This window comes from Podarcis erhardii, assembly GCF_964252035.2.
Source record: "Podarcis erhardii genome assembly, chromosome: 5".
NCBI classification, from domain to species: domain Eukaryota; kingdom Metazoa; phylum Chordata; class Lepidosauria; order Squamata; family Lacertidae; genus Podarcis; species Podarcis erhardii.
This window is the reverse complement of record NC_138509.1, coordinates 94,887,292-94,914,764: the sequence shown is the minus strand read 5'-3', so window position 1 is coordinate 94,914,764 and position 27,473 is coordinate 94,887,292. Positions and strand designations below refer to the sequence as shown.

The 27,473-nt window shown below is 44.7% G+C and overlaps 1 protein-coding gene across 3 annotated transcripts in view; it reads right to left on the bottom strand.

Annotated features, from left to right (window-relative positions):
- Window positions 1-26,976, bottom strand: part of LOC309342211 (cytochrome P450 2J2-like) — a 57,655-nt gene extending 30,679 nt beyond the window's left edge. The window contains exons 1-6 of one of the 3 annotated variants that reach the window (XM_081862608.1): window positions 26,715-26,976; window positions 22,083-22,245; window positions 21,212-21,361; window positions 20,850-21,010; window positions 19,679-19,855; window positions 12,725-12,866 (exon numbers count right to left, since the gene is read on the bottom strand). In XM_081862608.1, the coding sequence (XP_081718734.1) occupies window positions 12,725-12,866; window positions 19,679-19,855; window positions 20,850-21,010; window positions 21,212-21,361; window positions 22,083-22,245; window positions 26,715-26,882 (961 nt within the window). In that variant the 5' untranslated portion in view covers window positions 26,883-26,976. The remainder of the gene's footprint in view (window positions 1-12,724; window positions 12,867-19,678; window positions 19,856-20,849; window positions 21,011-21,211; window positions 21,362-22,082; window positions 22,246-26,714) is intronic. The other 2 variants (XM_081862606.1, XM_081862607.1) reach the window with 2 other exon arrangements.
- Window positions 26,977-27,473: the final 497 nt, after the last annotated feature.

Genomic DNA, 27,473 nt, shown 5'->3' with positions numbered 1-27,473 from the left:
CACCGTTTTTAAGGATAGAATGTGTAATGTCAACCAGTTACTACTTCTACTGGTTCCACCAGGCAGGATTTTTATTGAGGGTGAATTCTGCACCATATTCTTGACAAGAATATTCTGCTTTGTTAGTTCTTCTGTAATGCTTCCTGAACACTCCCACATTATTGCTGTCTGGGGAAACTATATCTATTGCAAAAGTGCGACAAAAAGAAGTCTGTGCATATGTAGTTTTCAGTAGAAAGTTAAAGGATGTGATAGAATGGAAATGAAACTGTATGACCACCTCAAAAATCTATGCAGGCATAAATAGTATTGAAAATGGAGTTGAATGTAACCACCTTGAAATTATTATGAGCACAAATCAGGATGAATGCATAATCAAAAAGTTTTCTGGAGGAGTCCTTTGCTACATGAGTCCATGCCCAAAAGATGTTGGAAGAGCTTGCTGAGAGAAGCAGTGTTTTGTGCTTCTTAGAGATGCCATAATCAGTGCTTTATCTCTCATTAACATTCTGCACTTGCTCCTCAGGCCTCCTGCCATGCCTTCTTGCTCTTTGAAGTTACACAGAATGATTGGTGCTGATATTATTCTTTTAATTCCTGGCAATTAAGCTGTAACGTATGTCTCTGATTAAATCATAATTTCAAAAAGGTTTCTACACGCTTCTGCTGATGAGGAATACACATCCTGATCCACTTGGGGGATTCTGAACCTATTGTGATTCATTGACACGAGTGACAGAAGCAGCAAGTCCTGCAACAAAATTTGGGATCTTTGGGGCTTATTTATGTAGGATCATGCTCACAGTACACTCATTGGAATTAAGGAAACTAAATTAGTCATGTCAGGCAATTTCATCATGTCTACTCTTAAGTGAGATTATGCTCTCTATAATCCTCCCACATGTACTTAAAGACTTGTACGTGGTGCAATATGGGTTAGCTGTTACTATATGCTGTACACAAACACCTACGTGCCTCTTTTCTACTCTCCTCAGTTTCCCTGCTCTGGCCTCTGCTCCCCTGTTGATTTCAAGCCAGTGAGAGTTACTCTTGAAACCCATCATCACAATAAATGTAATTACCAATTACCGTATATTGTCTCCCTGCTTATTTAACTTATATGCAGAATTCTTCATGTGAAAGGCTGGGCTGGATGAATCCCAAGCCGGAATTAAGATTGCCAGAAGAAATATCAACAACCTCATATAGGCAGATGACACAACCTTGATGGCAGAAAGTGAGGAGGAATTAAAGAACCTTTTAATGAGGGTGAAAGAGGAGAGTGCAAAACGAAGCTCAACATCAAAAAAACGAAGATCATGGCCACTGGGCCCATCACCTCCTGGCAAATAGAAGGGGAAGAAATGGAGGCAGTGAGAGACTTTACTTTTTGGGGCTCCATGATCACCGCAGATGGTGACAGAAGTCACGAAATTAAAAGACTCCTGCTTCTTGGGAGAAAAGCAATGACAAACCTAGACAGCCTCTTAAAAAGCAGAGACATCACCTTGCCAACAACGTTCCGTATAGTTAAAGCTACGGTTTTCCCAGTAGAGATGTATGGAAGCGAGAGCTGGACCATAAAGAAGGCTGATCACCGAAGAATTGATGCTTTTGAATTATGGTGCTGGAGGAGGCTCTTGAGAGTCCCATGGACTGCCAGAAGATCAAACCTCTCCATTCTTAAGGAAATCAGCCCTGAGTGCTCACTGGAAGGACAGATCGTGAAGCTGAGGCTCCAATACTTTGGCCACCTCATGAGAAGAGAAGACTCCCTGGAAAAGACCCTGATGTTGGGAAAGATGGAGGGCACAAGGAGAAGGGGACGACAGAGGACGAGATGGTTGGACAGTGTTCTCGAAGAGATGAACATGAGTTTGACCAAACTGCGGGAGGCAATGGAAGACAGGAGTGCCTGGCGTGCTCTGGTCCATGGGGTCACGAAGAGTTGGATACGACTAAATGACTAAACAACAACAACAAGAAGAAGATAACTCTTGTTAGAATAATTAGAATATTAGAAGAAGCAAGGCCTGCTCACAGGTGCCAGGCCACAGCAACTCTTTTCAGTACATCTTGCCCCCATGAGGCAGTTGTGGAGGGTGAACGTCCCCTCCTTCCCACAGCTGTTTAGCTCTCCTCCTTCCCCAGGTCCTTTCCATGCTATCTAAGACTCCACTGATGCACCCTTCTCTGCTCCTCCCTCTTCATCCCTCTTCTGGTCCTGGGAGACACCGGGAGAGGGGAGCTTGTTGCAGCAGGAGGGGGAGACACCCTGGTTCCTTCACTAGCCTGGCTCATCTCTGCCTCTTGGCCTCTCCTATCTCCTACGTCTGCCTCTGCTTCTGCTTCTGGACTTTTCTGTGCCACACACTGTCCCTGTCTGATCATCAGTTCCCGGGCTCCTAGTCTTCATCCCTTGGAAATTCCCCAGATTGTACCTCCCACCATTTCTTGGTGTTCAGCCAGTGCATGCCATCATGCCTCAAAACCCTCAATGATCCCTGGCATATGGACTTGTGGCCATAACATATGTGCTTGACTCATGGTTCATTATGTTCCAATGAGAAACAGAGATTGTGCTAATTACAGCTATGGTTACTACTTCATTGTGGGGCGGGACATCCGCGTTTGAAAGATATTTTGATTATTATTATTGCACCTCCTCCATTTTGGCCTTGCATCTTATAGATCAGATGCTACTGTAATTTGGTAGTGTGGGCAAGCTACAGGCCTTCTTGAATGGCACAGGTCTTCTTAATCCTTGTAAATCTGGTTCTTGGGATGGGTTGTGGGTGGAAAGTGCTTCTGACTCCACGTTAGAGTTCCATCAGTGGAGAAGGACAAGGACAGTGCTTCTTAGAAACCGACTTAGAGCAGAAATATTCGTACTGTAACCACTCTCTGAAATGTATGATCCGAACTGCCTACATGCTCTGCTTACCCCAGTGGGTGTCTACATTTGGTTCCAGGTCATGGCATTCCTCCGGGTCCCAGTGAATTGTAGAGTTGTAAGGGACCCTGAGGGCCATCTAGTCCAACTCCCTCCAATGCTGGAATCTCAGCTCAAGACATCCATGACACATGGCCATCCAACTTCTGCTTAAATACCTCCAAGGAGGAGAGTCCCCATCTCCCAAGGGAGACCATTCCACTGTCAAAAAGCTCTTACTGTCAGTAAGTTTTTCCATATGTTTATTTCTGAATCTTCTTTTTTGTAACATGAAGCCATTGATTTGAGTCCTACCCTCCAGAGCAGGGCTGGATCAATACATATCAAAGAAGCAATTCAGTTAAACACATTGTATTTTTAAAATTATTGTTCAGTTTTACAATTAACATTCACATTCAAATAAAAGTCATAATCATAAACATATACGATTCTCTGAATCCTTGGACTTCCCTGAGCTGAGATTCCATGGATTCCATTCAACTGCATCATATAATGTTCTCCAGTTTTTCCTAAAATTCCATTCTTACCATAGTTGTTGTTACATTACAAGTGTTGTTACAATGCTGCCAATGTTTTTAATTGTGTACAGTGTTCTCCAAGGGAACTTACAAATTTTCCCCATTCCTTATTAAAGTTATTCTTCTTGGTTTCTAATCTTTCCGGTCATTTTTGCCATTTTGGCGTAGTCCATCATTTTTATCAACCATTCCTCTCTGGTAAGGACTTTATCTTTTTTCCTTCTCAGAGCCAAAAGTATCGGTGCTGCTGTTGTCGCATACATAGTCATTTCTGCTCCTTTGGTATTTCTGCACCTTAGATTCCTAGTAAAAACGCTTCTGGGTTTTTTCACAAAGGTTATTTTAAATATTTTTTTCAACTCATTATATATCATTTCCCAAAATGCTTTTGTTATCTTGCAGGTCACCATGTATGGTGGAGGGTGCCTTCTTTATCTTTACATATCCAACAAATATTTGTAGCAGTTCTATACATTTTTGCTAATTTAGTAGGTGTTAGGATACCATGATACATCATTCTCACAAAGTTTTCCAAAATTGTGAAACAGAAGACATGACAATGTCTTGCCAGCTTTCTGTACATGATAACGTGTTCAGGAGGAAGTTGCTTTGCAAATGTGCTTTGCAAACTGCAAGCAGCAAGTTTCATTCAGCCCAGGGCAAATTCATTTGCTCCATATCTTCACCGTTCCCTGGTCAGGAATCCAAAGAGTTTTCTTGGAACACCCCCAACCTTGAAATTTCTATCGCAGAGATTGAACAGGTAGTAATCACCAGTGATACAAGCTGAAAGAATAGCATTCTGGTGAAAGTTAAATGATCCACTTTTGCTGGAATACTTATCCAGATGGTGGACTCTTGTTCAATGAAGGCTTTCAGCAGAGATTGTTTGAGGAAGAAATGGGAATTTTCCTTCAATTATTATATTACTACCATTATACGACTACTACTATGCTTTGGTTGGCATTCCCTGCATTACAGAGGGATGGCTTGGGTGACCCTCGGAGTCTCTTTCTGCTCTGCAGGTTTTTTTTATTGTAGGGTGACAAGCAGGAGAAAGAAATTTGTCTGGATAAAAATCCAGTGTAAAAACAGTTGTGTGAGGTTTTTTGGAAGCATCAAAGTGGTGGAGGTAGGGGGGTAGGTTTCTGAGCCCAGAAACTTGTATAGAAAATCTCATAAGATGCCCTAAGCAAGCAGTCAGAACTCCCCATCCCCGGGCGACATTTGAACTGTAACCGTGTATGTGCAAACAGAAGGGGAAATGACAGGCCGCCAGAGTTCCGGAGTACTGACCCAGAAACTGAATAGCTAGAGGAGGCCAATAACCTACCTCTTGAAAGACTGACTCCTGTAACTTAAGGATTAAAAGAGCAGCAGTTACCGGTTTTTAACTTATTCAATTTAAAACCTGCCACTTGACCAAATTCCTGGATTAGTTCTAGAGCCCTCTTAGTACTAGATACTGGCTCCTGTAATGTCAATACTAGGTCATCTGCAAAAGCTTTAAGTTTATATTGTTTAACTCCGACCTGGATACCTTGAATCAAGTGGTCCCTTCTAATCATATTTAGCAAAACCTCCAGGACCAAAATAAAGAGCAATGGGGAAATTGGGCAGCCTTGTTGTGTCCCTTTCTCAATTTTAAATTCTTCTGTCACCACATTATTGACTATCAATTTAGCCTTTTGTTCGGAATAAATTGCACCTGTCAGGGAACTGCCATCGGAGAGTCAGGTGGTGGAAGGGCTCAAGGAGGCTAGGAGACCCTCAGATGCTGAGGAAGGAACCAGCAGGGGGAGAGAGAGAGTTCCCGCAGGAACTCAGTCGGAGGGATGGCTCCAAGATACTTCCAGTGAGAACAGCGGAGAGGTTTCAGGACCTCCGCTGGGGACGCCTACTCCACGCAGGAAACTGTCACGCAGAGAATCCAGAAGGAGGGTTTCCGTTAAGGAACTCTTATGTTGGCGTAAATTCCGGAAGTGCCCACTGACGGATTCTGCCAGCGATTGAGGTAGCCATGCATCCATGGCTCCGCGGACTGGGAGAGTTTAGAAACTGATTGCATGAGTTGAGAACTCAACCATTTACACACAAGCAGCCCCTTAACCCAACACAGCAATCCGTCAGTCTTCGACGCTGCGTGTGCGAAAGAGAGGCATCATGAGCAACCCAACTGGAGACGGAGCAGCGGGAGGAGCTGGAGCGGGACCAACTCTGGAGGAGAGAAACAGAGCGTTGGAACACCAGCTGGCACTGCTAACGGCGCGTCTCGAGGAGAGGAGAGCTCAGGATGCACAGGGGAAGCCCACCCCCATCGCAAGGAAGGTACCGGGGTTGGTACAGAAATTCGGGGGTGACCCAAGAAGCTACCAAGCCTTTAAGACAGAAATGCAGTACGCACTGAACCTGCAGTTTGATGACTTTGCCGATGAGGAATCGAAAGTAGCTTTTGTGATTGGGCACCTCGAGGGGGGAGCTAGAGAATGGGGGAGGCCCCTGATGGCATCGAATAATGATGCCCTAAAAGACTTGAGGAAATTCTTTATCGCGATGGACTTGATGTTTTCCAGCCAGATTGAACAGGGCGTGGTACGCAGACAGTTAATGGCATGCAAACAGGGGAATCAGTCCGTCCGAGAGTATTGGACACAGTTTACCATGCTCATACATAAATTGGGGTGGGACCTGTCTTCGGACCCGATTCAAATGCTGTTTGAAGAAGGGCTATCCCCGGCGGTGAAAGATGAACTTTCCCGCGCGCCCCGGCCAGAGTCTATGGATCAGCTGACCAAATCGGCTCTTGCGATTGGAGCACGCCAAGAGGCAAGGGCTCTGGAGAAGCGGGAAGGGAGAGAAGAGCGTTGGAGTGATTTCCGCATTCCTGAGATGCCGGAGCAACCTTCCCCGCCAGTGGAACCAATGGAGATTGGGACTGCGCGCGCGTGGAATTTCAAACGTCCACGAAGGGCGGAAGAAGGAGGGGAAGAGCGCCAAAAATGCTTCCTCTGTCAACAGCCAGGACATTTTGCCAGAGTGTGCCCACAAAGGAAGGGATGGCAAGGAATGGTGGGAGCTGTTGGGAGTGAGGAGGAGGGGGTTAAGGAGCAGGTAAAAGCCAACGCCTGGCTGCCAGCGACAGGGCACAGCAGCCAGGCCAAGGATCAGTGAACGTGCCCAAGCCTGAACCCCCAAGAGCGGCTCTAGTCGTAGAGGTGCTGCTAGAGCTACCCAATGGACATCCACTCACGATAAAAGCCCTGTTAGACTCAGGCAGCTCCTGCAATTTCATGAGTAAGGAGTTTGCATCAGAGCACCAGATACAGACGCTGCCCTTAAGGAATTCCTTGCAGGTGACCACGATTGATGGGAGGGAACTTCTGGGAGGGGAAGTGAGCCAACAAACGGTCCCCATGACAATGAGGGTGGCAAGGCACACGGAAGTCATTGCATTTCACGTAGCCACTCTGGCGGGGCCGCCCATCATATTAGGGATGAGCTGGCTGGCGTTACATGACCCGCTAGTGGGATGGCACCAGCGGACAGTCTCTTTTGGGTCAGCTCATTGCCTAGAACACTGCAAGGGAAGAGAAACTCAGGGGTTGGCTAGGGCAAGTCTGGCTGGGATGGTGGTGGGAGAAAAGGGAGAAATACCACCACAATACGCAGACCTGAGTGATGTTTTCAGCGAGAAGGAAGCAGATAGACTGCCCCCACATAGACCCTTTGACTGTCAAATTAACCTACTCCCGGGAGCCCAGCTACCAGTGGGCAAACTGTACGCTATGTCGGACAGGGAGATGCAGGAGTTAAGGGAGTTCATAGACAAGAACCTGAAACGAGGGTTCATCAGGGAGTCAAGAGCGGTGGGGGGCAGCCCAGTGTTTTTTGTGGACAAAAAGGACTCGAAGAAACCCAGGCTGGTCGTGGACTTCCGGGCCGTCAATTCGGTGTCAGAACCAGTGGCCTTTCCCATGCCCAGGATTGACGACATTCTGACCAGGGTGAGGAAGGAAAAGATTTTTACCAAGCTGGACCTGAGGGGGGCGTATAACCTGATACGGATGAGGAAGGGGGATGAATGGAAGACCACCATGTTCACCCCCTTGGGGGCCTTTGAGTATCTCGTAATGCTTTCGGATTACAGGCGGGCTCAGCCTGCTTCCAGTCCTTCATGCATCACGTCCTGGGACCTCTGCTCTAAAAGAACTGTGTGGCCTTCTTAGACGATGTGTTAGTGAACTCAGAGGACGAGGAGCAGCATGTCCGAGATGTCCGGGAGGTCCTAAGCAGGCTGCAAGCAAACCAGCTGTGGGTAAAACTGGAGAAGTGCCAGTTCCATACCAGAGAGGTGGAGTTCCTGGGGTACGGTTTGTCAGACAAGGGATTGGCCATGGATCCCAGTAAAGTCCAAGCGGTACTGGAATGGAAGACACCCAGAACCAGGAAGGACGTGCAGAGATTCCTGGGGTTTGGAAACTTCTATCGGAAGTTCATCAAAAACTTTGCCCACTTAATGGCGCCCATCACCGATTGTCTCAGTAGTAAGAAGAAATTCGCCTGGACGGAAGAGGTGCAGCGAGCGTTTGAACAGCTAAAGAAAGTGTTTGCGTCGGAGGAGCAGCTCTTGCACGTAGATCTACAGAAGCCAATGAGGGTAGAGACGGATGCATCTGATCGAGCGGTAGGGGCGGTGCTTCTCCAGCCGGGAAAAGATGAGTTGGACTGGAGACCGTGTGCCTTCTTCTCGCGGAAGTTGAATAAATCCGAAAGGAACTACACAGTGTACGACCGGGAACTGCTCGCCATTCATGAAGCTTTTCGACGGTGGCGACACCTGCTGATTGGAGTGCAGCACAAGGTGCAGGTGTGCACGGACCACAAAAATCTGGAATATTGGAGAACGGCCCGAGTACTGAACCAGAGACAAGTGAGATGGGCACAGGAGTTCTCCAAATTCCATTTTGAGATTCGCTATGTACCGGGACCAGAGAACATCAGGGCGGACGCTCTCTCCCGAAAGCCAGAGTATATGGAGGGGGAGGGAGCGCCCGAGGAAAGGCATATTATCCCAGAGGACCACTGGGTTTGTGGAGCAGCATTGGTGGGGCAAAGGGAACTGGTAGAAGGGACAGAGAACGATGAATACGCCCAAGATAAGCTCAGAGGGCTCAGGAGAGCCAGGGAGAACACAGGGGGGTTTGAAGAAAGGAATGGGGCGTTGTATTACAAAGGGACATTGTACATACCGGAAGGGGAATTGAGGGGTAGAGTACTCAAACAGCTACACGACAGCCCCACCGCAGGGCACTTTGGGCAGCACAAAACCATGTGGTTAGTTACCAGGCAGTTCTGGTGGCCCAAGGTGAGGGAAGATGTACGAGAGTATGTAAGGGGGTGCGACCACTGCCAGCGAGCAAAGGGGGAGAGGGCAGCACCGGCGGGTTTGCTGGAACCATTACCCACACCCGAACGGCCATGGGAAGCAGTTTCCATAGATTTTATGACGGATTTACCAAAATCCAAGGGAAAGACTGTGGTAATGGTAGTGGGAGACCTGTTAACCAAGATGTGCCACTTTATAGCTTGCTCACATGTGGTAACAGCGGAAGAAACCGCCAGGTTGTTTATAGAACACATTTTTAGGTTGCATGGCGCCCCCTTGAGGGTGGTCTCAGACAGAGGGAAACAATTTACGTCCAGGTTCTGGAGGAAGCTCATGAGCTTACTGCACGTAGAGGTCAATTTCTCGACCGCCAGACACCCAGAAACAAATGGGCAGGCGGAAAGGGCAAACAGTATTCTGCAACAATATCTGAGGTGTTATGTAAATGACAGAGAGAATGATTGGGTAGAGAAATTGGCCCTGGCCGAATTCGCCTACAATAACGCGGAAAATGTGTCCACGGGCATGAGTCCATTTATGGCCAATTACGGGTGTCACCCTAGGGCCTTTCCAGGGGAAGGAGGGGAAAGATGGAGTGTACCGGCAGCGGAACATTTCGTGGAAGAAATGGAAGCCATACATCAACAGCTCAAGATGAATTTGGATAGGGCCAAGGAAGAATACAAGAAGCAGGCAGATAGGAGCAGAAGGAAAGGCGAGACCATAAGGGTGGGGGACCGGGTGTGGTTGTCAACAAAAGGGTTACCATTCAAGGGCGGGTGCAAGAAATTGAGGCCGAAACGACTGGGACCCTTCGAAGTTATACAACAGGTCAATCCGGTGGCCTTCAGACTCAGGTTGCCAGACAACATGAAACTGCATCCAGTATTCCATAGGTCATTACTGTCACCATACCGGGAGGGGCGGGAATTTTTGGGACGGGAAGGTGAGGTTCCCGCGGCACCGGAGGTAGAAGAGAGGGAAAGCAGCAGTCATGTAGCAGAAATACTCGACTCTCGGTGGAAGGGTAAACAGGTGGAGTACTTAGTGGAATGGGAAGGGGAACCAGAGTCCGAAAATACCTGGGTACCGGCAGAAACGGTTGATGATGAGATTTTAGTAGGAACGTTTCATCTCCGGAACCCAAGGAAGCCTCAGCCCTTGGCTAGGTTCTGGGAGGAACACTTCGGCACCACTGACGAAGAGGGGGAGTTCGAGGGGTTCCCAAAATCAGGACAAGAAGAGGAAGAAGAATCAGAGGGGGAAGAGTATTCGGGAAGAAGGGACAGTAGTAGGTGGAGGGCGGTTTTCGAGTCATCCGAAGATGAGGAGGAGTCTTTCATAGGGTTCCCAGCCTCACCACCCAGAGAAGAGGGGGAAACGGGTGGTGAGGGGGGTCCTGGAGGGGAGGTGGATGTCAGGGAACTGCCATCGGAGAGTCAGGTGGTGGAAGGGCTCAAGGAGGCTAGGAGACCCTCGGATGCTGAGGAAGGAACCAGCAGGGGGAGAGAGAGAGTTCCCGCAGAAACTCAGTCGGAGGGATGGCTCCAAGATACTTCCAGTGAGAACAGCGGAGAGGTTTCAGGACCTCCGCTGGGGACGCCTACTCTGCGCAGGAAACTGTCACGCAGAGAATCCAGAAGGAGGGTTTCCGTTAAGGAACTCTTATGTTGGCGTAAATTCCGGAAGCGCCCACTGACGGATTCTGCCAGCGATTGAGGTAGCCATGCATCCATGGCTCCGCGGACTGGGAGAGTTTAGAAACTGATTGCATGAGTTGAGAACTCAACCATTTACGCACAAGCAGCCCCTTAACCCATCACAGCACCTATACCGTTTTCAAAGTTTTGTCCAACTCCCATCCCCTGAAGATTTTTCTTCGTAAAACTCCAAGAAATATTGTCAAAGGCTTTCTCCGCTTCTACAAATATCAAGACTGCTTTTGTGTTAATATTCGCTTGTAACTTTTCCAAAATATTAATTACATTCCTCATATTATCAGATAGATGTCTACCAGGGAGAAAGCCAGCCTGGTCTTTATGTATCACCTCTGCTAATACTTTTTTCAATCTTTTAGCCAGAATATCTGCAAAAATTTTGTAATCCACGTTAAGCAAGGATATGGGGCAGTAGTTCTTAACTTGTGTCTTTTCAGACTCAGTTTTCGGTATAAGTGTGATATAAGCTTCTTTCCACGACTCTGGCGCTTCCCCCCCCCCTCCATAATTTCGTTGCAAACCTCCTTTAGTGGTTGAATTAAATAGTCTTTCAAAGTTCTATAGTATTTGGAGGTTAACCCGTCCGGCCCTGGAGATAACCTGAAAAAACCAGAGGCCTCTCTCCTGGGCATAGTCGGCCAATTGGTGCCAAAGAAGGATAGAACTTTCTTTATGTATGCAACAGCAGCAGCAAGAATACTCATCGCAAAGCATTGGAAGACACAAGACCTACCCACCCTGGAAGAATGGCAGATGCAAGTAATGGACTACAGGGAAGTGGCGGAAATGACTGGCAGAATTCGAGACCAGGGAGAAGAGTTGGTGGAAGAAGATTGGAGGAAATTCAAAATCTACTTACAGAAACATTGTAAATTTTTTGAATGTTGATGACATTGAAATGAAATGAAGGGGTTCTAGTAATAAGGTAAAAGATTATGTAAGAGTGGATTGATATTAGATGAAAGTTCAAAGTTAAAATATGTGAGGAAAAATAATTAAGGATAAACCAATAGGATATGAATTTGCTGAACCAATTTTTAAGTGGAATACAAAAAAGGGAGACGTGAGGAAGTCAGGAAAATAAGTTAACTAAAGAGGAGAAATTTAAAAAAAAGAGGGATTTTTGTTTTTCTTTTTTGTTTTTCTTTCCCCCCCCCCCATGTTAATTGTCTGTATTTTTGTATTTTTGTATTTTTGTATTATTGTGCTTTTGTATTTTTTCTTGTGTTTTTCTCATTGATTGTCTTATAACTTCTTTATTGTGAAAACTTAATAAAATATCATTTAAAAAAATAAAAATAAAAGAGCAGCAGTTACTGCTCTCCTTGCGAAAAGCACTGAGACACCACTTAGTGTGCTTTGGCATGCAGTTTTTTGACTTCCCTGTCTTCAAGAGCAGGGAACGTTTGGCTTACTAACGAAAGGCTTATCAAGTGAAGGTGTTGTAAGTGAAAATTCACAGGTGTAAAGTGGAAACAAGCCACATATTCAGAATTTTGAATTGGAAAATATCACCAATGAAAGTCCTTTGGGGGGGGGAGTAAACATTTAATGAACTGTAAAAAAAGGAGTAACATTTAATGAACTAAACTTTGAGACTAAGTTGTGCCAGGAAGTTCAACAGACATGGATCAAGGGGTAAATCTGCAAAAAATATCTTTTACTGTGCTGAGTTGCTGGTTTCTGGGATTGACTACCTGTTTACTTACACTGGCATGCTTTCGAACTGCTACGTTGGCAGAAGCTGGGACAGAGCAACAGGAGCTCACCTGTCTTATGGATTCAAACTGCCAACCTTCTAATCAGCAATCCCTAGAGGCTCAGTGCTTTAGACCACAGTGCCACCTGCATCCCTCATGTAATGGAGCACGGAGAGGCAGGAATGAGGCTCAGTCACTTATCTCACAGCAGGGGCATTCTTGTACATTTGCTGCATAAAGAAACTGCTAGCAGATTTGCAAAAGAAAACAGGTTGTGGTATGGTATCAAACTGGAGGGGGGAATGTGTTGATTCCTGCATTGCAGGGGGTTGTATTAGAAGACCCTTGGGGTCCCTTCCAACCCTACTATTGTAGGCTTCCTTATGAAACCTTTAAAGAACTATGCTCCACCCTAGTGGTCAAGAGAAGCCCTGGCTCTCCTCTCTCACCTTGGATATCTGGATGACTTGCCAGGAGGAGAAGTGCCCATTTCAGAGAACATGTAGTTGTGTCCGACCCTCCTACAAAGAGGTCAAAAATGCACTGGGCCAAGTTTTCTTCATCATAGGTGGACTCTGGGTCATTCCTGCTCTGGTGTTGAAAATGGGGAAAGTGACATGTCATTTACATGCATTACATTCTGTCCTTCAGCACTTTATCTTCTTTCCCCCACTTATTACCATACCACCCACACATGCTTCATGAAAGGTGGGGTGTCCTCTTATAGTGCCTAAGGTGAAATGGGAAGCTGCTGCCACCCCCCCACACACACACACACTGTTGCTGCCCTCACTCGCTGGATCATCACCTTTTCGTGGTGAGTGGGCTTGCACATTCCTATGACCCCTGTGAGTGAAGCCATTGGGAATCTCATACTCCCAGCAGGGTCACCCAAGGCAGTAAGGTCAAAGGGGAGCAGCTAGACAAAGAATGAACCAAGAAGTCATCAACGGCAGATCAGGTGGGTGATAACAAGTGGTATGTTACAACGGCTGCAAAGGTGGATGAAAGCTGCAGCAGATAAGAATTTACCGGTTGCCATGACAACTCATGCCATCAGAACAGAGCCTTACTGCGAAGACTGTTCATTGGTCAGTGTGCACTGATTTACAGACATAAAACAAATTCACAGCTTGGCAGCTGTATCCATGACTGAGCAGCCCTTTTTAGGATCTACTCTGCTCACTCCAAAATGGGGGAGGGGCTACAAAAGGTGCCCTAAACATAGTCTGCCTCTCTTTTCCCCTGACTGGATTACCGTGCCCAGTGGGGTCACCACCCAGCGGTGGTAAAAGACAATTGAACTTTGGAACATGGAATATATGGACAGATATAACACAGATAATGAGCATCCTGAACGCAGAACTGCCATCATTGCAAGAGAGATGTGACGTTTTAACATCAATACTGCAGTGCTTCAAGAGACTCAAAGAGCAGGCAAGGGACAACTGAAGGAAGAAAAAGGAGGCTACACATTCTTCTGGAAAGGTCTATCTGAACAAGAATGTCAAATATATGAGGTAGGCTTTGCTATCAAAAACAATCTTGTAAAGCTCCTGTCAGAAGTCCCTACCAGACTTCTGGTAAACTCACCAAAAACCAACAGGCTGTCAGCATCGCCCTTGAGCCAGTGCACCAACTGGACTCATGCACCTCAACCCCGACTGGGCTAGGCGAGCTGGGTAGCACCGCCAGAGACCTCCTTTCTCACAGGAACAGGTCACAGTGCTGTGGACTCACAGCTTAGAGCTGAGAGCACCGGATTCACTGTCTCAATAATACAGCCGTTGCGCAGCAGCGTTTTGCAGAGTCTTGCAGAGTATAAACCACTCGGAGAGCAGCTCTGTAAAGTATCCTCCTTTTATTCTATAACTACAGCTATAATACAAAACTATATACAGAGCTAAATAATCTGAGCATAAATCAATGCTATACTGTGAGTGCCTGCAGCTGCTCTTAGCAGCAATCTTATCTATAAACACGATCTCTTGCACTCTCTCTCTGACACACTGACTGACTCTCACACATTCACTCACTTGACTAATTAAGTAGAGAGCAGTACATTGCTCCTCCTCTCTGTAGAGTCAGCAGAGACCTCAGGAGATTCTTGGATATGGGAGGGGTGAAATCTCCTCATCCTCCCCCATTTCATCTGACCATTCAGGAATCTTTAACATAACTGCAATTTACACACACACTCCAAAAGTTGTTCTCTGCTTACAACCTTGGTAACATATTTGCAGGTATCTCTCTCCCCCTTATCTAAGACACTTTATCACATCATTAAACAGTTACTGCAATCACTCTGTGTCTATTAGGAAAGAGTTAAAACATAAATCTCAACCTGTAACTCACACAAAATACACATTGTGAATACACAAATGAATAAGCAGCTTCTGGAAAAATCTTCACACACATTTCTTCCTCTTAGATACAAATTGACATTTCTAATTAGGCAGATTTGAACAAACCACTTTAAACATATGCTTGCTCCTTCAAATATCAGGTAAGGAAATAAATGCAGCGTTTTGTGCTACTACTCTCAGCACACTTCATGCTAGGTTTAAAAACCCCACCAGAGTTGCATGTGACCGCAGCCTTAGCAAACTCTTCAGAAAACCTTTTCGGTGGTACACCCATGGTGGTTTTCTCGGATCTGCGCAAAACTCTTTGATCCTCTTGTTCTGGTGCTTCCTCCTATTTGGGAGAATGGGGAGCTAAAGTATATGAAGCTGCTAAGTCTGAATCAGCGTCAGACTCACCTGAGGCTTTTGGGCTCTGATAATCTGTGCCACCATCTGGGTCTACATTGGCATCAGAATTATCGCCAACTACAACAGAACTTGCCTCCCTCTTAACTGTCTTTGCCCCTTTTGCACCATCATCACAAATGGGATGGCACTGAAAAACGCCAACTCTGTCCCATTGTGGGTTGTCATCAATACTCCTGGTCAGCCTTATGGTTTTCATGTCTGTGATCAGGACACGATAAGACCCTTTCTCATATCCTAGGAAAACACCATGTTCTCCACGCTTACTCAGTTTGTCACCCTGCGAGGTGTGCACCCAAACCTCTGAACCAAAAATTTTAAAGTGCTTCACACATGGCTTCCTTCCGTGAAGCATCTCATATGGGGTGCAATTTACACTAGACTGGTACCTCCTGTTATACACGTAACAGAAAAACGAAAGAGCTTCAGCCCAAAAAGGATTGGGCAGCCCCGAATCATGTAACAATGTTCTGATTCCTTGCTGCAGGGTCTGGTTCATTCTCTCACATAAACCATTCTGCCAGGGCGATCTGGGCGTGGCAGTCCTATGCTCAATGCCCTGTTCAGAAAGAAAAGCCTCAAACTCTTCTGAACAAAACTCTCCACCCCTGTCTGTGAAAATACAACATACATTCTCATTATGTACATTCCTGAGCCATTTACAAAACTGACGAAACTTGGTAAAGGCTTCAGACTTTTTCTGCAGCAAATAGACCCAAACATATTTAGAGTAGGAGTCTATCAAAACCATGAAAAACCTTGAATTGCCTCTAGAGAGCGCTAGAGGCCCCACTAAGTCTGCATGAATGACTTCGTATGGTTTCTTGGCCTCTCTCCCAGACTCTGTACCTTTGGGAGCTTGCTTTGCCTTACTCTCAGCACAAGAAACACATTTCATGTGGTAGGGACATTCTTTCAGCTTCGTACCCTGAACCATATCAGGCATTTTTGCCACAGCCTGGAAATTCAAATGACCATAAACACGGTGGTAATAATGAATACATTGGTCATGCAACTTCTCATTCTTATCAACATACAAATTGCAACACTCTTTCACAGTTGCTTCTGCAGTACCTGTACCTGAAATAAAAGGCAATTGATACAGACCATTTACACATTTTGCATATAGAATGAGCTTGCCATCTCGATGAATTTCACAGCGAGATTTAGCAAACACCACCTTAAAACCCTGATGATCAAGCTGGGAAACACTCAACAAATTGTCCTGAATATCAGGCGCATACAGGACATTCTTAATAGTTGCATTCAGGCTCTTTAAGAACACAGTTCCCTTAGCCTCACTCGTGAGAACTGTCCCATCTGCTTGATGAATTTCTTTCTCTTGCTTCTCAAGCTGAACAAAGAGATCCTTATCTTTGGCTACGTGGTTGGAACAGCCAGAGTCGATCACAAAGAAACTCCGCCCACGTTGATTAGAGCAGCGAGAGATCAAGGCCTTTGAAGTAGCAGGTGCTTGGGGATTTCATCGTCCTCCCCCTCTGCCTCTGAAGTTTCCCTTCTTCTTTGAAGATTTCTTGCAGCACTGAAAACTCAAATGGCCTTGTGCTCCACATGAAAAGCACCGCCTCAACTTTAGTGCTTTAACAGCAGCAGTTTCACTTTCACTTTCCCCTGCTGAAGACTCAGGCACATTTTCAAGCACATTTTTAACAGCACAGTCCCGGCTTTCTTTAACAGCCTGTCTGCGATCCCACTCATTCAAGAGCACGCTAGACACATAATCTTCTGTTAGCCGGTCAGAAGGCATTGTAGAAATCTGGGCAGCTACTCCATCGTAAGAATCATCTAGGCTATTTATCATCAGCATTGCAAACACAGCCTCTGAAATAGCCAGGTCTCGCTGAACAAGGTCCTGTCTGAGACGCTTTAACTGAGATAGATGGCTAGGCAAATCACCACCTTTCTGCAACTGTAACCTGCACAGCTTCTTGAAGAAAATCACACTGGAACCAGCATTTTGTCTCAGATGCATATCTCTCAACTTATGCCAAACAGCTTGTGCAGTCTCTTGACCCTCTAAGTTCACCAGCAAGTGGTCTGAAACACTCAAAACAATTGTCCCTCGGGCTTTCATATCTGCAGCATGCCACTCAGCCCAATCATCATCATCCTTATCTGGAGGGTCATCTTCTATCGTGTGAAATAGCTTTTCCCTCTGTAAAAGCGCTTTCATCTTAACTTGCCAAACTGCATAGTTTTCAGGCGTGAGGAGGGGAAAGGATAGAGCCATCTGGCCAGAATGTGCACAGGCCATGTCTGCTATTACTTAGAGCAAGACACTTCCCTCGTGCAAACACAGATAAAGCCTTGGACTTCTTCAGCCACTCTCTCTCCCACTCAGAGCGCAATTAACAGGCAAACAGGGATGCTATCTTCTTTCTTTGGCAGTCAGCAACATACCTCCATAAATCAAGCAGCAGCAACAGCAACAGTGGCAGCTTGAGCACTCTGCTCCAACACAGCTCTGCTTCTAGGCACCACAAATCAGTCCAGCATGCAGCCTCCGTTCCACCGTCCAGCAATCAGCAACAGACACCTCTGGCGACTGGGACGACTGGGATGACTGGAACAACGACTGGTCAGACGACTGGGCCCATAACCGATGTCAGCATCGCCCTTGAGCCAGTGCACCAACTGGACTCATGCACCTCAACCCCGACTGGGCTAGGCGAGCTGGGTAGCACCGCCAGAGACCTCCTTTCTCACAGGAACAGGTCACAGTGCTGTGGACTCACAGCTTAGAGCTGAGAGCACCGGATTCTCTGTCTCAATAATACAGCCGTTGCGCAGCAGCGTTTTGCAGAGTCTTGCAGAGTATAAACCACTCGGAGAGCAGCTCTGTAAAGTATCCTCCTTTTATTCTATAACTACAGCTATAATACAAAACTATATACAGAGCTAAATAATCTGAGCATAAATCAATGCTATACTGTGAGTGCCTGCAGCTGCTCTTAGCAGCAATCTTATCTATAAACACGATCTCTTGCACTCTCTCTCCGACACACTGACTGACTCTCTCTCACACATTCACTCACTTGACTAATTAAGTAGAGAGCAGTACATTGCTCCTCCTCTCTGTAGAGTCAGCAGAGACCTCAGGAGATTCTTGGATATGGGAGGGGTGAAATCTCCTCACAGGCTACTATTACCAACACACTCGTTCGACAGAAAAATAAATTTAAAACTTCATGGAGGCATCCTCAGTTTAGTTTAAGAATATTTTGTTTTGGATTTTCTGTTTTCTCAGTCCACATTTGAATGTCAGATAAACATCAATCCAAAAAATGCTCCAAAGGAAGACCCCATAATACACTTAAGTTTCCACTCCTTTACACTCACATTTCCTAGACATTTCTATATTTGCTTATGGATGGATGTCAACCCACTTGAGCAACTAAATTGACTATGAGAAATATTTGGAGGGAACTCAATGCGATTTTCAACTGAGATTCAGAAAAAAAGATACACTGGTACCTCGGTTTTCGAACAGCTTAGTTCCCGAACAACTTGGAACTTGAATGCTGCAAACCTGGAAGTCAATGTTTCGGTTTACGAACTTTGCTTCGGAAGCTGAATGTGCTCCTGAGCTTCCATTTTCACTGTTGCGCTGCTAATTTGTCCCCCCCCCCATTGTAATCAAAGCCTTCCATTTCTGATTGAAGTGTTCTGAGGTGATATTTGGAGCTTATATTTGGTGGTTTTGTTTTTGCTATTTTTTTGCGTTTTGTTTGTGTGGCTTTTTCATTTTTGTGACTGTAGCTTGTTCTTCATTTTATGATTGACTGATTGATTGATTGATTGATTGATTGTGTGACTACAGAAATGGATAAAAACCCACCATCCAAACAATGACTATCATCAGCACAGGTAAGAAAGAATTTTAATTTTAATTTTTATCCATCCACAATACTGTTTTATTTATTTTATAGTACAGTACAGTGATTACAGCTTTCATTTTATGGATCAATGGCCTCATTAGATAGAAAAAATCATGTTAAATTGCTGTTTTAGGGGTTGTTTAGAAAAGTCTGGAATGGATTAATTCATTTTCCATTACTTTCTGTGGGAAAGCGTGCCTCAGTTTTGGAACACTTTGATTTTGGAACAGACTTCTGGAACGGATTAAGTTTGAGAACCAAGGTACCACTGTACTGGTTTCCAGGCAAGGGATTAGTATTCACATATAACAGGGAATATAATGATCCCTTGAATGAGCTGCCTACAGTTTTGAAGCAGATACTCATTTGCATTCACATTTGTACATGAAAATATCTATCCTTTCCTAGCTATTTTAGTAGATGCCTATGGAAGGATGTCAACTCACTTTAGCAATTAAAATGACTATGAGGGAATTTGGGGGGGGGGGCAGAGAGAGATATTGGTGTCCTGGCAAGAGATTAGTATTCACTTATATTTATTTATTTTTTATTAAAGATTTCAACATAACAATTAATCAAAAACATATCATCCTCATCCCCCCCTATTTTCCCCTCCCCAAATAGAAAACCAGCCCCCCCCCAGACTTCCCTCAGCTCCTCTCTCTGTTCACTCATAACATGGAATATAATGATTCCTTGGAAGAGCAGCATTCAGTTTCAAGCAGATACTTACTTTCTCCATCTGAAATAGATAGAAATCAATGAGATCCTGTGGCTCATACAGAGACTGATTCTCCTTATGCTTCTCTATCTCCTCCTTTGCAAATGAACGCACCATCTCCACGCAGGAGAAAGGCTTCTTGTGGGGCCCTGGGAGATGTTTCATGAGCCATGGGAGCATTTCATAAAGCTAAAGGAAAGATAGCAGAAATGCTGCCATTACCATGAGGAAGCTTGGTCACACCCTTTGTGCTTTGGAATTGCACTTATAAAACATGATCTGCATTCTTCTTCAGGGCTAGCATATTAGTTTGAGTCTCACTAAGAAGAAGGAAGGTATCTATAGCTTCTCTGGAATCCCACAATGATTGGATTCTGTGAATTATCCCTAGCTGAAAATGTGAAAGAAAACTATGGCTCAAAATATTTGTCCAGCTCCCCGGCATAATTTCAAAACTGGGCACTATCTCAGGACCTCTCCTGGAACAAGTTAGTGCCCGTTTGTGGTAGTTGGAGGTGGGTGGAGAATAGGGATGGGGGGAATTCAAGTATGTTTCATGAGTACTTTTTTTTTTTTTTACAGATTAGGAATGGATGTAGAAATGTGGAGAACTGAACTTAAATTTGAGGAAAGGGTTTAGTTGATCATCCAGAAGGGGGCTGCTTTCCTCAGCAATAGCGATAGTGCTTGAGTTGCTGGTCTCTCTTTCATTAAAAAAAAAATCCAGCCAAGTGGTGGCTGCAGGGGCCTCACCATGGATGCCATCATGATTGCCACTCCTAGGTGGGTATAGAGTAGACACATTTAGTTTTCCATGATGGCAACAAAACGATGTAATTCCCTTCTTGAGAAGATTATTTTGTTCGCCTCTCTTCCCCTTGGTGGGCTCTCGATGACCTGTTCTGATGGTCATTGTTCCATTTTTGTCCCATCTTCCCTCCAAAGAGTCTCCTGTGGTGGACAAAGTCTTCTTTTGTTGCTGTTTTATTGGGGGGGGGGTTGTACGTGTTTTTTATCTCAATGATAATTATGAGCAATTGATCAGGCTGTGAGATAGTAAGTGGCCCTTATCTCAGATCAATTTAAACTTGATCTCACTTCTCCAACCCTCTATCAGAATACTGATTTTTGGTATTAATGTCCTTGGGAGACCTGTTTGGCAGGAATGGAAATGACTACTCACACCATAACCAAAGCTACATGCAAATTGTAGGGAAAAATCTATGGCTTCTATCAGCTTCTGGAGCCTTTCATCTTCAAGAGCAAACCGGTGCCCAAAAGCCACAGCACTTATCACGTTGGAGACTGAAGTAGCGATGGGCATGGAGGGGTCAAGTGGCTGTCCTGCAAAATAAAGTTATACTAATGTTAGCTCAGCTGGTCCAGTTCATACTGAGAGTGGGTTTCATGGTGGACAAGAGAAACTGCTGGGATCTCCATTAGGAACCAAGAAAAGCATATCACATTCCTTTCTAAAATGGACAGAGGTAGGACACAAATATATCTCCATATGCCAGCTCAGCACCATCACTTAACATCACATACCCTTTGAACGTGCAAAAACCTCCTCGAGCTGATGGGCCTCCTCTGCTACTTGCTGCTCCATGCCTTTCTTTTCCCGCCACAGCTTCCGCAGAGTAACTACAACAAAGCGTCTCTGTTGCCTCCAGGTGTGACCATTTGATAATGCAATACCTATGGAAAATCAGTGAGAAAAAACAACAATCATACCTCGGGTTAAAGTCGCTTCGGGTTAAATCTTTTCAGGTTGCCTCCCACGGCGACCCGGAAGTAACAGAACAGGCTACTTCAGGGTTTTGCCGCTCGCACATGCGCAGATGCTCAGAATGACGTCACACGCATGTGCACTTTACAGTATCAGCAAAAAGTGAGATTTCTCGACAGCTCTACCGTTTTGATTTTTGAAAAGAAAACTGGTATCTGATACAGTGTGATGTCGACAAGTTTAGATTTTTCCATGGAAGGCCGTCACGATCAAATTTCACTTCTCATTTGGGAGACAAATGGATGGCAGGTGTTGTAGAAGGATAAAGGACTTAACTTGCTTCTGGCCACCCTAACCTGGTGGGTCAGTTTCTCAGCCAGAGCAACAGACCACACCAGAGCATATCATGAGTCTACTGAAAGCCCTGCTGTACATTGTCAACATTTAGCTTTTTGTAAGCAAGCATTCATCAGCAAAATAGATGCTTTGATTCACCAATTATTCCTAGCAAAGCTAAGAAGGGAGTTGGGTTTATCTATGTAAACAGCCCCTAGGTGTTGGCTCCTAGGTAATGCATTTCCCGTTGTGTGCAGCAGTAATAGAGAACCTTTGTTCTGTTTTTCTGGACAGCCCTTTAAATGTTTCATCTTCAGAAAATACCAGTAGAAATTCCTATTCTGCACTACTTACCCTTCCCTTTTATCAGAGTCCTAAGGAAAGGAGTCTCTGGTCGCTCATCTAATTCTTCAGAGTGGTCAATGAGCGCTTCTTTCACTGCTTGGAATCCAGACAGTACTACAATGGGTAGATGTCCAAACCATATGGTGTAAATATTTCCATGTTGCTTTCCCAGCTACCATTTGGTTCAAAAGAGAAGAGAGGAATGATGTGTTCAAAAAACGCAGTTGGAGATTTCAACTTAATACGAGAACGTCATCCTCCCTCACCTCTGCAGTTTCTCACTATGTGCAGTTCTCTTGCTAACATCTTTTCCCCTCCTCCTCCTCCCCTTCCTTCCTTCCTTCCTTCCTTCCTTCCTTCCTCCCCCCCTCCCTCCCTCCCTCCCTCCCTCCCTCCCTCCCTCCCTCCTATAATTCCAACCCATTTGTTTTACTCCCTCCCTGCCTAGGATCAAAGCAGCAGAGACACTTCATAGTAACCAGCCCTCCTGCGACAGACAAGAAGATGCACAAGTCACTGCCAGAAAATGATCTTGCCACAATCTTTGTGTGTTCAGGGATGTGGAACCTGTAGCAGTGGCGTAGCGTGGGTTGTCAGCACCCGGGGCAAGGCAAGTAATTTGCGCCCCCTAACCCGTGGATTTGCGCCCCCTAACCCGTGGATTTGCGCCCCCTAACCCGTGGATTTGCCCTAACCCCAGATGTTGCGCCCGGTGCGGCCGGCCCCCCCTGCACCCCCCACGCTACGCCACTGACCTGTAGCCCACCAGATGCTTTTGAACTGCAACTCCCAACATCCCTGACTATTGGCCATGGTGGTTAGAGCAGATGGGCATCATAGTCCAAAACATCTGGAGGGTACCAGGTTGGCATAAGCTGGGCTAGAGCCCTGGGTCAGTGTTCAGACCCACGGTGGGTCACAGCAGGAGCATCACCACCATAAAAATATATGGGAAGGAATTAAGATGATACATGTCTGGGCTAGAGAATATTACCAATTCCAATGTTTTAAAAGTTAATATGTTCATATCTGATGGCTGAGTAATTTTGTATGTTTTGAAGAGTTTTTGCTGAAAAAGCTCAGAATTGTGTTTAAGAAACAAATTAAATAAACTATGGCCTGACAAAGAGTTAATGCTTGCGGAGGAGGCAGTGGAAAGGTGCCTGTTCTGTTTGTCTCTTGTCTTCTCTAGTTACACGTGAGCTGTTGCTGAGAAAGGCTGGTGTGCTCCTGCTTCATTGCCAATTGAACTTGTTGCCCTTCTGTCTGTTAGAAGTACACAGTATTCTAGACCAGGGATGTCCAACAGGTAGATCGGGATCTACTAGTAGATTGTGCTGTGTCTGTGGTAGATCTTGGGGGTCCCCGAACCCCCCTGAAAGCTCAAGAACTTTGGCTCCCTAAAAAAGCTCAACAAATTTGGTAGATCACCGCCAGTTTCTTTATAGTGGGAGTAGATCTCAGTCTCTTGAAAGTTGGACATACCTGTTCTAGGCCATGTCGCAAAATGCAATAGAACAAAAGGAAGACAAGATCAAGAACATACTGTAATAAGCTGTTTTATTAATTCAGCTTCTTGTGTTACACAATGTGTTTTGGAGATGAGTGCCCTTCAACCAGCAGCTATGAACGACACACATAAGACATTAAAACTAGTATAAAGGGGCAAGATTCAGATTAATACTGAAAAGCACAAAACCATACAAAGTAGGATAATGGCAGCTTGGGTAGCTATGTGAAATCAGGGGAAAACACAAGGCAACATAAAATGTTGTATTTTCAATTTGTAAGTGGTAGCAAGACTTCCTTTCCAAGTGCCATTAGTTTCACAGCTTTCTAAATGACTCTCTGAAGCTGATTTCACAGCCCTGGCCTTGTAATCTTGGAGAGAGTATTACCTGGAGATTAGCACTTACTGTAGGTGTTGCGTTTGCAAAGTAAAGGAAGGATTGAACCCTGGTTAATAACGATGTGCAGCCCCTGGCCCAGGCCATTTTTATTCACAAAAAGCTTTTTACAGAGTGTTCCCAAGAACCAATCAGGTTTCTTCTGAGCATTTCAAAAAAACCTCAAGTGGGGACAAAGTTAAACTATAAACACTAGTTATCCATGCATACTTTTGGGGTAAATGAATGAATTCTACAAAGGAGCGAATACAGCAACCCCGGAGGTCATAAACAATCAGTACACATGATAAGGAGGATGGCCAGGAGGACAACAATCACTATCACCTTCATGTGAGATCTGTTTCCTGGCCCTAAGATTAACATCCTAATATTACCTATTAGAAACTACAAAGACGAAACTGCCCAGTCTTTGAGGACACAGGACGCCTGCCTGTCTAAGTGTGTACGTGATTTGTGGAGAGCGAGGAGAAATGGGCAGCAGAGGCAAAAGGGCATGGAAAGGACATGAATGTAGGATCTTATGGGATTTAATCAGAAATTATCGTCAACATATCAAACCCAGTCAACACAATGCTTTCATCGTGGACACGATGGCTTGATGTATATTTTATAATTCCTCATGGCAATCCCATCTGACCCCTACAGTAGGCTTGCCATACATAGGGAAAATTCCTGACATTTCCTGACAGGAATCGGCAAAATGTCAGGGAACACCCAGATGTATGGCAACCCAATGAAAAAAGCTCAACAATTTCCTAAAAAATGGCAACCCTAGTTTACCGCAGAGATCCTTTAAGAAGATTTTGGTATTTTAGTTTATAATTTGTTTTTTATAAGTGCTTCTGGTTTGAGTGAAAAAGATTGAATAGGGCATGGAGGTTAGTACCTGTTGAGAGGCTGCTGTGAATGAATGCTGAGGTCTGTCTTTTTTCTGTAATAATATTTTATTCTTTTTTCATATAGAAAGTTACATTTCTTAACCTTGGTAACCTCAAGGTAAGATTACTTGCAATGTGTTGTACATAGGGTGTTATTGGGTGGTTAATAATAATAATAATAATAATAATAATATTCCAATTAACAAAACAATCGGAATATAGAATTTTTCCATATACAGTCATACCTCATGTTACGTTTGCTTCAGGTTGCACGTTTTCAGGTTGCGTTCCGCAGCCACCCAGAAGTACCGGAAAGGGTTACTTCCAGGTTTCGCTGTTCACGCATGCTGTGTTGCGTTCTTTTCAGGATCCCATTCGCAACCAGCGGTACCACTGTAGAACGTTATATTTGTTACTCAATAATTATATTCCACTTCAACAAAACAAGCTACTGCCCTCTCACCCAACATCAATGCTTATAACTCGAATTACATACAATTGCATTTTAAAGTTAACACTCTCTAACATGTTTCTTAATATATTCTGCTGTTTTCTTACACTTCAAACCCCGCTGTGGTCTTTGCATATGGGAAATAACTTTTTGTATACAGTGGTACCTCGAGTTACAAACGCTTCAAGTTAAGTTTATTTTGTGTTATGAATGATTTTAACCCGGAAGTAAGTTTTCCGAGCTCTTGGAGGCCTCCACGAATGCCAGGAGCCAGGCCCCGACATCCGCAGGATGCCCAGCAGGTCGCATCCCAGCCCCAAAGTTAGGTAAGGAACACTTACCAAACAAAGACCAAGAGCAATGAAGCTGTTAAGAAAACAAAGGTGAGCCTGGGCCAAAAAGCCCTTTACCAACCCTTGCCCTACCCCCAGCCATAGCAAGATGGGTGGCACCTAGCCAGGTAAGCCCATCTACCCTGTGGGAGCGGGGAGTGGAAAATTTTGGGATTCTGCAAGGGATTTTGGGATTTGTTTATGTATGTGTGCCCTGTGCCTTTGCCTCTGCTTTGCTCCTTCGTTTGGGGGACTTCTGGGGGACTCTGTCTTCTGCCATTGTTTTGGGGATCGTGTGGGGTTTGGGGTTCAGCTTCTTGTTTGGGGATCGTGTGGGGTTTGGGATTCAGCTACTGGTTGACTGCATGACTGCAGAAATGGATAAAAGCCCCCCCCCATCCAAACAATCATCGGCATGTAAGAAAAACATAAAAGTTATTTTTTTCATCTACAATACTATTTATTTTATAATACAGTATATTGATTATTGCCTTCATTTTATGGATCAATGGTCTTGTTAGACAGTAAAATTCGTGTTAAATTGCTGTTTTAGGGGGTGTTTTTCATCTTCTGGAATGGATCAATCCACTTTGCCATTACTTTCAATGGGAAAGTGTGCTTCAGGTTAAGAATGCTTCAGGTTAAAAACAGACTTCCGGAACCAATTAAGTACTTAACCTGAAGTACCACTGTAGACTGGAAAGGTTTTCCAAGCTTCTTTAAAAGATTCTAAATTTTTATCTTTTTTCAATTTTTGCCATCTCTGCATATTCCAAGATTTTCATAAACCATTCTTCTTTTGAGGGTGTTCTCTCCTCCTTCCTCAGTTTAACAGTATACAATAAATATTTTTGATCTGTAATTTTTAATGCATATTTTCAACTTGTGTATGGTTTTGTGCTTTTCAATATTAATAATAATAATAATACTATTTTACATTATTACTATTATTTGTATTGCTTACAGCTTCTGACAACGGAGGCTTATGTTGAAACTGAAATATCACAATTGTTGGGGGAAATAGATAAAACAATTGCTGGCATCAGACTGAATTATAACTAAGATGTAAGTACCTTAATGAGAGTATCTTCATGAATCTTCCATCCAAAGTTCCACAAGACTACAATGAGAGGAACCTTAGGAGGGCCTGGAGGGTAATGCCTGTTTGACCAGAGCAGTTTCTTGAAGTTCAGAATCAGAAGAGCCACCAGCAGAGCAATCAAAAGTGCCCATATCCCCATCCTTCTCTTGCTGTCTCTTTCTCCTTAATTCTTTCTAGGTTGCCTGGTCAGGTTCAACTCTCTTTCTCTAAGGGCTTTTTGCTTTCCTCAGAGACATCAGCAGTACTCTCTGCTTATATATGCTCAGTTATTAAAAACAAATAAGCAACAAGGGGTGTGATACCATGTGCAAATAGCCTTGGAATGTGATTGCAAGTCATATAATACAACTGAACACTATAAGCATTCTAATATGTGTCACACAAATGAGAGGATGTGTGATTTATATTAGACACATTGAACTTCCAAGGGACTGTGATCTACTCCCAGTATAAAAGAACTGGCAGTGATCTACCCATTGTCATTGGAGAGAGGAGGTGCACGTGTGGGATGGGTGGGTTGAAGGGGAGGATTGCCCAGAGTTGTTGAGATTTTTGGAGGGTGGATTGACCAGGTTTTTTGGGGGGATACAGACATTCATTGCCCACTTTGATTCATCCCGCGATCGACCAGGTTCAGCAGGGGATCTACTGTCTGGACATGCCTGATTTATATGAATTGCAGTTAGAATCCAGGCTATCTTAAGACCGATTTTATGGCACAAATATTTGG